Genomic DNA, 15288 nt, shown 5'->3' on the forward strand with positions numbered 1-15288 from the left:
CTCAAAGTAACTGTGTCCCATATCGTTATAAATGTTGATTATATTAACCTTTCGAACATTCACACATCCCAAAGTAGTTTGAACCATATCGCTATAAATGCTGATTATATTAACCTTTCGCACATTTACGCATCTCAAAGTAGTTTGACCCATATCGTTATAAATGTTGATTATATTAACCTTTCGCACATTCAGGCATCTCAAAGTAATGTGTCCCATATCGTTATAAATGTTGATTATATTAACCTTTCGCACATTCAGGCACCTCAAAGAAGTTTGTCCCATTTCGTTATAAATGTTGATTATATTAGCATTTCGCACATTCGCGCATCTCAAAGTACTTTGATCCATATCGTTATAAATGTTGATTATATTAACCTTTCGCACATTCACATATCTCAAAGTAATGTGTCCCATATCGTTATAAATGTTGATTATATTAACCTTTCGCACAGTCACGCATCTCAAAGTAGTTTGACCCATATCGTTATAAATGTTGATTATATTAACCTTTCGCACAGTCACGCATCTCAAAGTAATGTGTCCCATATCGTTATAAATGTTGATTATATTAACCTTTCGCACATTCACGCATCTCAAAGTAGTTTGACCCATATCGTTATAAATGTTGATTATATCAACCTTTCGCACATTCACGCATCTCAAAGTAATGTGTCCCATAACGTTATAAATGTTGATTATATTAACCTTTCGCACATTCACGCATCTCAAAGTAGTTTGTCCCATATCGTTATAAATGTTGATTATATTAACCTTTCGCACATTCACGCATCTCAAAGTAATTTGTCCCATATCGTTATAAATGTTGATTGTATTACCCTTTCGCACATTCACGCATCTCAAAGTAATGTGTCCCATATCGTTATAAATGTTGATTATATTAACCTTTGGAACATTCACCCATCTCAAAGTAATTTGACCCATATCGTTATAAATGCTGATTATATTAACCTTTCGCACATTCATGCATCTCAAAGTAATTTGTCCCATCTCAAAGTAGTTTCATCCATATCGTTATAAATGCTGATTATATTAACCTTTCGAACATTCACCCATCCCAAAGTAGTTTGACCCATATCGTTATAAATGCTGATTTTATTAACCTTTCGCACATTTACTCATCTCAAAGTAGTTTGACCCATATCGTTATAAATGCTGATTATATTAACCTTTCGCACATTCATGCATCTCAAAGTAATTTGTCCCATATCGATATAAATGCTGATTATATTAACCTTTCGCACATTCATGCATCTCAAAGTAATTTGTCCCATCTCAAAGTAGTTTGATCCATATCGTTATAAATGCTGATTATATTAACCTTTCGAACATTCATCCATCTCAAAGTAGTTTATCCCATATCGTTATAAATGCTGATTATATTAACCTTTCGCACATTTACGCATCTCAAAGTAGTTTGACCCATATCGTTATAAATGCTTATTATATTAACCTTTCGCACATTCATGCATCTCAAAGTAATTTGTCACATGTCGATATAAATGCTGATTATATTAACCTTTCGCACATTCATGCATGTCAAAGTAATTTGTCCCATCTCAAAGTTGTTTGATCCATATCGTTATAAATGCTGATTATATTAACCTTTCGCACATTTACGCATCTCAAAGTAGTTTGATCCATATCGTTATAAATGCTGATTATATTAACCTTTCGAACATTCACCCATCTCAAAGTAGTTTATCCCATATCGTTATAAATGCTGATTATATTAACCTTTCGCACATTTACGCATCTCAAAGTAGTTTGACCCATATCGTTATAAATGCTGATTATATTAACCTTTCGCACATTTACGCATCCCAAAGTAATTTGTCCCATCTCAAAGTAGTTTGATCCATATCGTTATAAATGCTGATTATATTAACCTTTCGCACATTTACGCATCTCAAAGTAGTTTGACCCATATCGTTATAAATGCTGATTATATTAATCTTTCGCACATTCAGGCATCTCAAAGTAATTTGTCCCATATCGATATATCGTTATAAATGTTGATTCTATTAACCTTTCGCACATTCACGCATCTCAAAGTAGTTTGTCCCATATCGTTATAAATGTTGATTATATTAACCTTTCGCACATTCACGCATCTCAAAGTAATGTGTCCCATAACGTTATAAATGTTGATTATATTAATCTTTCGCACATTCACACATCTCAAAGTAGTTTGTTTCATAACGTTATAAATGATGATTATATTAACCTTTCGCACATTCACACATCTCAAAGTAATGTGTCCCATAACGTTATAAATGTTGATTATATTAACCTTTCGCACATTCACGCATCTCAAAAGTAATTTGTCCCATATCGTTATAAATGTTGATTATATTAACCTTTCGCACATTCAGGCATCTCAAAGTAATTAGTCCCATATTGTTAAAAATGCTGATTAAATTAACCTTTCGCACATTCACGCATCTCAAAGTAATTTGTTTCATATCGTTATAAATGTTAAATACACATGTATTCACCTTTCGGGCATACGTGTACGCATTTCAAAGTTGCTTGTCTCCTATCTTTATAAATGTTGATTATTTTAACCATTCAGACATTCACCGATCTCGACGCTGCGTGTCTTATACATGTATTGTTATAAATGTTGATTATATTAATCTTTCGGGCATTCACCGATCTCGAAATTTTTGTCTCATATCGTTAGATAAATGTTGATTATATCAACCTTTCGGACATTTACCTATCTCATACTAGTAGTTGTTTGCCCCATAGCGATTGAGGTGTTGAGTTCATTTACCTTTTGGACATTGACCTCCTTCACATTGAATGCAGCGAGTACTGTTATCAGGATCTGTTTTATATCCGCCCGGACAACCTTCATAGCATACTGGTATCTTTTCTTCGCCATCATACATTGTGACCAGCTTCAAACAAGGTCTGTCTGGAATTTGGGCGTCACATTTTTCACGGTCCAGTTTATAGTCACTAAAGTTCAAGCATTCGCTAGCTGTGAGGCATCTTCGGCTACGATACTATGAAAATATGCCGACAGAATATGGTTATCAAGTAGTGGAAAACAAGAAAAAATAGTTTCTGAGAAGGTTTTCACTGTATGTTATCTGTAACACTTGTCTAAATTATAAAAGGTTCAGGTATTCTAATCTTGAGACACAATGTCACTTCATCTCAGTGTTGTTATATTTTCTGGTCCTTCGGTACCATTGATTTCAACTCATCTAGATTTGATGATTGAATATTGCTTAAGCCGGTGCTAGGGAGCGTGGGCAGTGTTGCATTTTCCAAAAGTGCTCATGAACAGACTCAGTCAAACCGAGTCTGCAATTTTCTCTGTTTGCCTTGATCCCGGTGCTTCCGAGGGATCTACAGTCAAGATTTTATTGATCATAGCCTGTATTTGTCAAAAGAATGCCATTAAAAAGGAAGAAATATTTGTAATTAAGTTTTCTATTTAATGCTAGTATATGTTTGGTATTGCCATGTATATTGGCATGGTTACATTCAGTGTTAGAAGTGTTTACCATGTAGAATCCCGTAGGACATTGCTGCACGCAAGTTTCTTCTCCGTCGTCACTGGTGTGTATAACATCCTTGCAAGCCGTGCATTGATCTGCCGAAGGTCCAGAACACCCACCGACACAGTTAGGATGACAGCATATATCACCATTGCAAACTCCTGTTGGGCAACCCGACGGGCAAGCTACGGAATGCAGGAAGTATGTGCAAAGTTAATTACACTTTCATACTTTATATTTATGTGACAAATAAGAATAAACCTTTCAAAACATTTCTTGCAAATACTGCCAGGCACATCACTATATTCGGCAAAACAATTATTTAGCTCGGAACTCTCTGTAGTGTTACAATTTTTTTTAACCCTTAGCCTGCTTGTAGCGTGCGACCAATGCAAGCTGCTCTTGGCCTGCACCGTTCGTTATTCAGTCGTGAATACCCCTTTCAAATAATGAATGGTGTTGCCTAAACTGAATTATGAACCAGTCAATTTTAGTAATTGAGCAGGATAAATGTAAAGATAGTGGACCTGTAATTTTCGTTTACGTATTTTATGTTCAACTTTTCTGGTCGGGACTGTAATAACCGGGGATGGCTGAAATCGCATTCTGGTCGGGACTGTAATGACCGGGGATGGCTGAAATCGCATTTTGGTCGGGACTGTAATGATCGGGGATTGCCGAAATCGCATTCTGGTCGGGACTGTAATGACCGGGGATTGCCGAAATCGCATTCTGGTCGGGACTGTAATGACCGGGGATGGCTGAAATCGCATTCTGGTCGGGACTGTAATGACCGGGGATGGCTGAAATCGCATTCTGGTCGGGACTGTAATGATCGGGGATGGCTGAAATCGCATTCTGGTCGGGACTGTAATGATCGGGGATTGCTGAAATCGCATTCTGGTCGGGACTGTAATGATCGGGGATTGCCGAAATCGCATTCTGGTCGGGACTGTAATGACCGGGGATTGTCGAAATCGTATTCTGGTCGGGACTGTAATGACCGGTGATGGCTGAAATTGCATTCTGCTCGGGACTGTAATGATCGGGGATTGCCGAAATCGCATTCTGGTCGGGACTGTAATGACCGGGGATGGCTGAAATCACATTCTGATCGGGACTGTAATGACCGGGGATGGCTGAAATTGCATTCTGCTCGGGACTGTAATGATCGGGGATTGCCGAAATCGCATTCTGCTCGGGACTGTAATGACCGGGGATTGCCGAAATCGTATTCTGGTCGGGACTGTAATGACCGGGGATTGCCGAAATCGCATTCTTGTCGGATTGTAATGACCTGGGATTGCCGAAATCGCATTCTGGTCGGGACTGTAATGACCGGGGATTGCCGAAATCGCATTCTGGTCGGGACTGTTATGATCGGGGATTGCCGAAATCGCATTCAGGTCGGGACTGTAATGACCGGGGATTGCCGAAATCGCATTCTGGTCGGGACTGTAATGAGCGGGGAATGCCGAAATCACATACGGACGATGCGTTAATCACATTATCATTATCGGTCTGTAACCTCACATCATAGCATGAAAAGTTTGTAAATGCTTACTATCAATATGAACATACATCTTATTGCGCAATCAGGACATAAAATAACTTATCACTTTGAACCTAAAATACACGCATGTATTTTGCATATGTGAATGGAATACATTCGTACTAAAGTACGAACTGGAATAGGAAAAAAAATAATTAGGAGTTACAAATACATTATATAGCGAAGAAATGGCAGTCACATAAATGTACAAAAATAGTTATTAACCACAAACTGAATGTTTTTCCGCTTACATTTTATTACACTAATATATATGAACTGCAAAATATGCTAGCTAATGCTCTATAACAAAATCAAGACAACGTCCGATTAATTGATTCTTAGAACAGCGAAAACCCAATAACCTAAAAAAATATCTGAGAAAAGAGTTATGGTTATAGTTTCATAAGTAAATGATATGAAATTATTTAAAAAAGCAAGGACAATTCAGTTCTGACATCAAATAAAATAACTTACCCAACATTTTCTGACAGCTTAAAGCATTCCAGCAACGTCGAACCCCTCCAGTCGTGTCACAATCACTCGGACAGGTATCCGCACATTCATTATTTCCCTTAAAAAAGTTTTCACTAGGGGAGACACCTGTGGTAATCCTTCCCCAGTCTACAGTATCAAGATAACACAACTGAGGATTTTTCTCAATTCTTACTGCCCCATTTCGAATTAGGATCAAACCTGAGAGTCCTATATCCTCGAGGTCAAACATTTCATACACAACTAATGCGTACCCTTCAAATAACCTTTCACCACCAATAATTGCCAAGTTTGGAAATAGCTGACCTATACTTTTTAAACCCTCAACCCTAAAAAGTAACAGTACCCCAGTAATTTCGACAAGATCTGGGAACCCCCCTTGATAGTCTTCCCATCCCGAGATCCCTTCATCGATAAAAACAATCGAAAGATTTCCTTCTATAGTGCTACAGTTTTCTAGCTCGACGAATTCATCTATACGATTACGTATGTCTTTGCTGCCACATACTGGAATTGATAGATTAAACGTGCCATCATACATTTGATAGTGCCATCATAAATTTAATAGACACGAATATTAATTGAATGTGCCATCATAGATATAATAGACATAACTATTCATTAACGTGCTATCATAGATTTAACTGCAAAAATCATAAACTAAATGTTCTATCATAAGCTTAATAGATACAATCATAGGCTAAACGTGCCATCATAGATTAAATCATTAATCATGTTAATTAAACGTGCAAATTACCGACACAATTATTGATTAAACGTGCCATCAAAGATTTTAATAGACACAATTACTGACAAACGTGTCATCATATATTTAATAGACATGATCATCATAGATTAAACATATGCCATCAAAGTTAATTAATAGACACATAATATTAAACACATCTACTAAAATGTTCGTATCGTACTGTTCGATTTTGGATACACTTTTTACTGATTTAACTCGACTTTTATAGTCTTAAACATTTTAAAGTTTATAGCACATTCGACGATATTATATTTTATGTTGCATTATAACAAGATAAACAGACATGGTTCGCATTTTGTCATTATTTGTAAAAACAAACATTCTTCCGGTCGCAACAGGGTGATTTACAGTTCTTCGGAAAACTTCAAAAAAGTAGATTAGTGAACAGTTTTGTTAAGTTTTGAAGCCTTTCTAAGACATGTAACCTTTATTTCCAGATATCCAATTGTTGTTGAACGATCTGGAGGCCAGCCCATTTAAAATGCGAGCACGTTTTTCTTTCTCTTGAAGACAAAATCCTTGATGAGGTCGTTCCGAAGAATTACAAATCAAATTGACACAGCGTTACCATTTGAAAAAAATATTGATTTAAATTAGTGAAAAATAATCAAAATATAAGCAATATTTGAGCCGTGCCATGGGAAAACCAACATAGTGGGTTTGCGACCAGCATGGATCCAGACCAGCCTGCGCATCCGCGCAGTCTGGTCAGGATCCATGCTGTTCGCTTTTAAAGCCTATTGGAATTGGAGAAACTATTAGCGAACAACATGGATCCTGACCAGACTGCGCGGATGCGCAGGCTGGTCTGGATCCATGCTGGTCGCAAACCCACTCTGTTGGTTTTCCCATGGCACGGCTCATTTAGTGTTAGCTCTTAGAACTCTCATGCAAAGATACGTAAAATATTAACAGTCCTTCAAAGCCAACAAAGTATTAATCTACATTTTAAAAGTAATGAATAAAATCATGTTGATTTTTCTATGGAAGAGTGAAAAATGTAAATGAAATTGTATTACCTTTTCCTTGCACGGCAAGCGAGCCCGTTGTCAGAATAATTCCAGCAATAACAAACATCAAAGTTATGTCAAGCTGAGCATTTGAATTCAGCATCTTCACTCTTTTACTTCACTAATACTGAGTCAGTGATTTATTTACAGTTAACGTTTTTTTTTCCTTCTACTGTCATGAATTTAGCGCAAACAAGTGTTTATATATATATGTTATAAGTAGGCAATTTACGTAATTGGCACACAGTATCGCGTAACACATTAAGTAGGTAGTAAATGAGGCCAACTGTCTTAAGTAGATACAAGAAAGTAACTTGCTAGCAGACTGACACATAAACACGTTAGAATGATAAGCACCTTTACTACGTCATTAAACTACATCTGCGACATCATATGGGCCGCGCCATGAGAAAACCGATATAGTGCCTCTGGTCAGGATCCATGCTGTTCGCTTTCAAAGCCTATTGCTATAAGAGAAACCGTTAGCGAACAGCATGGATCCGGATCAGACTGCGCGGATGCGCAGGCTGGTCTGGATCCATGCTGGTCGCAAACGCACTGTGTTGGTTTTTTCTCATGAAGTGGCTCATATGATCTTGGGGAGGACTTCATCTATACACGTACTGATAAACAGTTTTTTTTTCGGCGTAGCTGTCTAAGCCAACTTTTGACCTACTTAAAGAGCCAAGAAGTACGAAAGTTACTGCAAGATAAACAAAAGGAAACATTTCGCCAAACAAAGCAGTGTATCATTGTTCCTTCTCTTGAGGAGAAACATTATGATTCGGTAAGTCACACTTGACTGAGCTACTGATATCAAAAGCTGTTGTCATTACAAGCTGGCCAATCGAACTCCGTGACCCTAGAATAACCTCTGACGTTAAAACTATTCTTTCCTAATTGAGGCGAATGTCTGACTAAACGCGTTCCGTGGATTACATATTACTAAACCCGAGGATGGCTGATTGATTCTTTATTTCCTTCATTCTTGAAGAACATAACATATGTACAAACAGATACAGCAAATTTACATGTTAACAACTAAATATTATCGTTACCTTCAAATGCATGGTTAACATTTGGAAACAAACCCTATTGCGACCCTCTAATTATGCGCACTAAATTCACGCATTGAATCGTAATGGATTGACCGGGTCAATGTCTTATTACCATATTTACGCAACTGAAAGTGGCGACAGATTTAATTTGTTGTTGGATTTAACAATTAATGTTTAATAACTAGCGTAAATACTTACCTGACATTTTTTTGGTACCATAAAATAGACATCGCAACCAAAATTTACAAGATAAACATTATATATATTTATAAAAATGTGCCCTAGAAGGAACATGCTTTTGTAGTTCTTATAGAACAGAAGGTGATATAACGAACAGTTTGATGCTGGACAAAGAGGCGTGAAGCTCGCTCACATTTTGAAACGAAAAACCAGTGTGGCTATTTATATTACAAACTGGCAAAATTTAACCTTGACCTATAACACACTAGGTAACCGAATATGTTCGGCGCAAGATGCTATGTTCGGCGCAGGATAGATACATTGATTAAAAAAAAAACTTAAGTGGTGTTAGTATTCTCCTTATTCCGGTCTGTAAAAACAAATCAGCAGTAAAATCACCTTACTAGTCTTATATCACGTAATAAAAGTTTCCAAGGCCGATTTACAATCCTGAAAAGATGCCATTTTAAGCAAAAACGGCGAAGTTTAATGTTAAACTTTACGCTAATTTCAGCAACTATAAAGTTTATAGCCACATTTCTTTGAAAATATTGCAAAACAAAGTCAATATCTTTATGGACTATATTTATCAACATTTTCCCTGTCATCCTTCAAAAGCACAGTGTCTAAAACGGTGCTTTAGTGAAGATTTTTAAGATTGAAATACTTCAGCACAAATATCGCAACGACCGTTTTTGACGCTGTCAAGCAAATTTTTGATATGTAATATATTTTGCTGTATGTAAATAACGATGTACATACATGCATAGGCCTACATACATATATACATACATATTTAGCGGATAGAGTGCAGTGATCAATTTGGACGTGTTTATTGTTTTTATTTGATTTCTTTAGGATATTATATTATTTGTTCATGCATGTGTCCGTGTGTGTCAGCCATTTAGTAAGACCATTTATTGTTATACAAACTTTAAGATCTCCTCCCTGGTCCTGATCGATTTCAGACTTCCTAAGCATGTAAAGATTTATCCAGGTGAATTTTTATTCTTTTAAGTGAGTGAGTGAGTTGGGTTTTACGGCGAATCGACACAAAATGGTCATATATCACCGAGTTTATTTATTTATTAATTATTTTTTAAAGAAATGATATACGTTAATGCAGGAAAATGTTCAGCATTGGAATATATCATTTATAACGAGAGTCACGATATGACAGTCTAAAATATAAGGAAATGAAACTAGATTACTGTACTGGACAACTAGGGTATCAAACAAAACTATTCGATAATGTAGGGATAACGCATGTTTTTTCCGTGTTATAATATCTGCAGAGTTCCGAGGGATTGGTTGGTATCCGAGCCCGTCAGGGCGATGGTATCAACGATCCCGAGGGATACTGAAGATGCTATAACACGAAAAAACCATGCGCTAACGGTATTATAGCATAAAACGCGTATAAACCAAGTAAATGAATTTATTATATACCTATATAAATTCTGTAAAAAAATCGGCTTGTATTTCACAATTAAATATGATCAGACAGACAAAAATCCCTATTTTACCTTTTAAATTCCGTATTGTACCTTCCGTATTGTATGCTGCCGGACTATATTCATTAATATGCATGACCCGACACATTTCTATAAATAGCGCACATAAAAACTTCACTAAGTTCCATTTAATATCGATAAACATTGAAGATTTCGTTCAAGAACAAAACAAGAATCAAAATGGTAAAGGTATATAATAAAAGGGTCATTATAACAGTAGCTAGATCTGGATTTTTGTATTCGGCTCTCATGGATTCTGCAAGGTCGGATCACACTCGGCGTTTGCGCGCCTCGTGAGATCTGATCTAGCAAAATCCATTCGAACCGAATACTGCGTCCCAGATCGAACTACTGTTATAATAAACCTATTATATTGTCCATCAACGTCATTAAATTTCATTGAAATGCGAGGTATAATGCCATACAAAAGTAAATAACGTCCTTGATAAAATTAACAAAATTTCTTCGGAAATGACTACAAAAAGTTTCGTTACATTTCAACAGAATATTACATAGATACGGCAGTTACTATCAATAATGGCCACAAAAGATTACTGTAGACAGGAGGTATTTATACACTTAATATTCAGTCGGGGAACTTTCCTCTTCGGGAAAGTTGGGGATTGAAAAATTTCCCGATCGGGAAAGAAAATGCCCAGTTTTTATATACCTTGGTGTATGGGCTCCGGGCATCACAGAATACGTTGGAGGTACATATTAATTGCTTTAATCCATTCTTAAAACAATGATCTAATATTCTACCGATGGCAAACATTTAAAACATTATCGTCTTTGAGATATTCAAGCTCAAAGTTGAAGGATATTTAAGAAAACTTACCATTTTCAGCACTTTCCCGTTTTGAACATATACTTTCCCGAACAGGAAAGTATAATGACAATTTCTATTATATGCTGACATATATCTATTTCTAAATTTCACACAGTTTACTTTCAGTTTTATGCAAGAACTCGGTGTTGATAATAACCTTTTCATCCTGCATTCATATATTACAAGACATGCCACCAAAACTGGCGGGTAAGATTTTCAGCATCAGCTTGAATTTCTGAAAACAATTTTTATTTTAGAATTTTTAATGAGACAATAATCACTTTATGGGAAATGATATAACTAAGAAAATGAATAGTGACATCGACGTTTTTATTTCAACAAGAAAATTTAGCCGCCTTTTGAATCACTTCAAAGCGTTGAAGAATAAAAAAAGGATGATGTCTTCTCACTTCTCCTAAATCAGATTGAGGGAGAAGTGACTTCTCCCAAAAATTGGACCGAGCGAGACCCCTGACCCATAATCATCAAACCTCACAGGATTATTATTCCGCATGAGAAATTGTACACCTAGTGTCAGTTTGAATCTTACATAGCCAGCCAGAGTTATGGCCCTTGACAAATAGTAAAAAAATGCATAAAAAGGGTCTACAGGTTTTTGTTGCATGTATCTCAGAAAGCATTTGGCCTAAGTTTTTTAAATATTACAGAGATATTATTCAGCATGTGAAATTGTGCATCTGTGTTTTTTGTTAGAGATTTCATTCAGCCAGACGAGAGTTGTGGTTCTTGACTTAATTCTAAATATACATATAATAGCATACAAGTTTGTATCGAAAGTATCTTAAATTTATTTTGATCCAAGTGTCATGAAACATAATAGGAATATTATTCAGGCTGTGAAGTTTTGCTTCTGGGAATTTGTTGGGAATTTCTTCAGTCAGACCAGAGTTATGACCCAGGGAAAAACATGAATTAAGGACATAAAAGTTTGATTTGCATATATCTCAAAAAGTATTTGAATTAGAGAAATCGAACTTCAGGGGTTTTATACCATGTGAATTTATGCACCTGCTGTTTTGTAGGATATTACTGAGCTAAACCAGAGTTGTGGGCCATGACTTGAAAAATACACAGAGCTTTGAAGTTTGTGTTGTGCATATCTTAAGAAATATTTCACTTGGAGACAGTGGCAGGAAGTGGGACACGTGTGTCTTACCGACACACATAGTTTTTCATTTAGAATTCTAATATAGACTGAATTTTGATCCAAGCCACAGGGTGAATCGATTTGGCAGACTTGCGGAAAAACATGACCTTCTTAACTTTTTCGGGTCAAATTTGGTAACCCAACTAAGATTTAATTTTAAGCATGTTTTGTTCCTGGTTTTGTTTAAACTTATCTGTTTTGTTTCACCGTACATTTGAAATGGCCCACTGCTCATAACCTCAAATTTTCAAAGATAGAAACACATAAAATAAAGCCTAGAAATTGATAACTAAGTCCTTCAAGTAACCAAAATTGTGTTATTTATGTGAATTTTATGATAGTTTTGTTATGTATCAGTGGTTGAATTTTGAAAATTTTTCTATAGTGAGAATGCCAAGAGTGTAAGTTATTATCAGGTCATTAACGGCTTATGATGCGTTTGTTTAAAATGTGGCTGTCACATTTTCCGTTATGAACATAAAATATATCAATTTCGTGTTATATCCTATTTACCACAATTGTTTTCTCTAATTTTTGTAAAAAGTTTGAATATTGATTGGCAAAGTAGAAAGTTTTATTGAATAGATTGTTTTTCATTACCTCCCTTTAAGATTCTAACTGTAAAAGTTCATGCCTGTGCAGTATTAAAAATACATTTTTTAACCATTCAGTTATGCATAACATTTATTCGGATAGCTGTTGTGTCTGTTGTTTTTTTTTTTTTTACATAAAATTTAAAGCCTTTTGGAACTTTAAAAGTATTGATCTCAGCTGTGCTATTACAATTAAGTGTAAAATAAATTCTAATTTAGACCAAGTATTATAGTAGTTTTCAAAGTAAAGTAAAGACAATTGGGAAATATTTGTGAGTGTGTTTCTCTGGTTCTGATGTTTTTATCAGCTTATTCAAAAATTATACAATAATTATTTGGTAATAAAGTGAAGTATCTTTTTGTATTTTTTATTAAGGTTACATTTTTAGCTGGACTACTTGAAAGTTTTAAAGTTTTATTGGAGGTTTCTCAGAAAGTACTTGGCCACTTGGCCAAATACTTACAAACTCACATGTCTTTGGCATCATGAGGTTAAACAACTCTAGCTTTTATTGTGTCAAAATTTTGCCCCTTTTTAACCTTTTGAATTTTGATGTACGCAAGTTTTACAGAAATGACTTGGCCGGATGTTCATTCGCATCATGACCTTGCAGAACACGTTGTAGTCTCATGCTTTCATTTTTGTCAAAATAGTGCTGCTTTTAAGTTTTGCATGTAATCATGATTTTCAGAAACGTTTTCTTAATTAATAAACATCTTGCATATCATGAGTGACCTCAAGGAGCAGGTTTGATAACTTTTGCTTTACATTTTGACAAAATTATGCCCCTTTTATGTCGAGCCCATTTGCGGAATCGAAGACATAGTAAACTTTTGTCCAGATGACTGTTTTGTGTATCTGTGTGTGCTTGTGTCCGTCCAGATTATTTTGTCTGGACCATAACTTTGACGTGCATGAAGCAATCTTGTGCCATGCGCAGACCCCAGGTTCCTATCTCATAGGTCAAGGTCACAGTTGGAGGTCATAGGTCATGTCAGATCTTGTCCGGCCCATAATTTTGACATGTATTGAGAAAACTTGTTAATTTTGGCAGGAATGTTTAACTTAGAGATACGGAGTGTCATGTGCAATCCCCAGGTTCCTATCTCAAAGGCCAAGGTCACAGTTTGGTGTCAAAGGGCCGTTCGATATGTTGCACGTGGGCATCTAGGCATTTACAAATTGAAGCAGGTCCTATTTTACTGAATGCTTTCAAAATTGTAAAATGTCAACATATAATAGAAATTGTTATTACTTTCCTGTTCGGGAAAGTATATGTTCAAAACGGGAAAGTGCTGAAAATGGTAAGTTTTCTTAAATAGCCTTCCACTTTGGGCTTGAATATCTCAAAGACGATAATGTTTTAAATGTTTGCCCTCGGTAGAATTTTAGATCATTGTTTTAAGAATGGATTAAAGCAATTAATATGTACCTCCAACATATTCTGTGATGCCCGGAGCCCATACACCAAGGTATATAAAAACCGGGCATTTTCTTTCCCGATCGGGAAATTTTTCAATCAATATTTCCCGATTGGGAAAGTGAAAAGGGGAATCCCGAACTTTCCCGAACGGGAAAGTTCCCCGACTGATATTGGAGTTCTACCTTTTTAGAAGGCCTACACGAATGTCACCAAATTTGTGTAATTAAATATGTATCGTGTAGTTGGCGGCCGTGGTGACATTTCAATACATTTAATCCCAACCCACGCCGAATGTCTTTGTGGATTTTACGCAGAACGAGTAGACGAGTAGAAAAAATATGGCCGAAATGACACATTTCTGGTCTTGTGTTTTATGATTTATAGGATTTTCCAGCCATGACTTATAATGAATGAAATTAAAACGATGGATGCACCTCGAGCGCAGTAAGTCAGTTTCTTAGCACATACATTTATTTAAACTAGACCACGTCTGTACTCTCCGACGGGAAAGACTGTCAGTTTTGAGAATATTGCGTTATACAAAGCAGTAATTATTGAAATAGAGATACTTCATATTCAAAGGGCAAGACATCCTTATTTTCATACAATTACTCGACCATGTTCTGGAAAAAATTTGGCCGAAAACCTGACTGTCTGTAGAATGTATTGCATCATTACCACTTGTTCGCTGTTATGATTTGACGCTTCATAACTCTTAAAAACAGTTTTCTTTTTTTCAACATTGTGCTCCTTTTTCGACTAGTTCAATACTTAAAAGGAATTGAAAGCTATGAGAGTAAACAAATCGATGCAATTTATTATGGATGTGCAATAAATGTGAACACTTATTAATTTTTAAATAAAAATGTGGTTTTGATCGGATACACTTGTACATTTTATAAATGTACTGATTTTTGTCTAAAAGTTTAACTTCTTGAATTACGCGGTAAATATCTGTCATTTGACCAAGGCGAATGAGACACGGAAAATTATATTAATCCGCTAAAAGTGCAAGTCGTCAGTAGCACCAACCTTTATAACGTGAAAGTCACGGATAAAGATTTTTTTATGAAGTATCTGCAAAAAAATAGTACACTGTAGTCACTTATAATTAAAAGTGCTATTAGGGCCCTTTTCTTATATATTACTGATATGCTGCTAGT

The 15288-nt window shown here is 35.8% G+C and overlaps 1 protein-coding gene across 2 annotated transcripts in view; it reads right to left on the bottom strand.

Moving 5' to 3' along the window:
* The window catches only part of LOC123533007 (insulin-like peptide receptor), a 50159-nt gene extending 42617 nt beyond the window's left edge, over positions 1-7542 (bottom strand). For both annotated transcript variants that reach the window (XM_053517607.1, XM_053517606.1), the window contains exons 1-4: positions 7369-7542; positions 5563-6087; positions 3543-3721; positions 2801-3035 (exon numbers count right to left, since the gene is read on the bottom strand). In XM_053517607.1, coding sequence (XP_053373582.1) covers positions 2801-3035; positions 3543-3721; positions 5563-6087; positions 7369-7462 — 1033 coding nt within the window. In that variant the 5' untranslated portion in view covers positions 7463-7542. The remainder of the gene's footprint in view (positions 1-2800; positions 3036-3542; positions 3722-5562; positions 6088-7368) is intronic.
* Between the last annotated feature and the right edge of the window lie 7746 nt (positions 7543-15288).

This window comes from Mercenaria mercenaria, chromosome 11, assembly GCF_021730395.1.
Source record: "Mercenaria mercenaria strain notata chromosome 11, MADL_Memer_1, whole genome shotgun sequence".
Taxonomy (NCBI): Eukaryota; Metazoa; Mollusca; class Bivalvia; order Venerida; family Veneridae; genus Mercenaria; species Mercenaria mercenaria.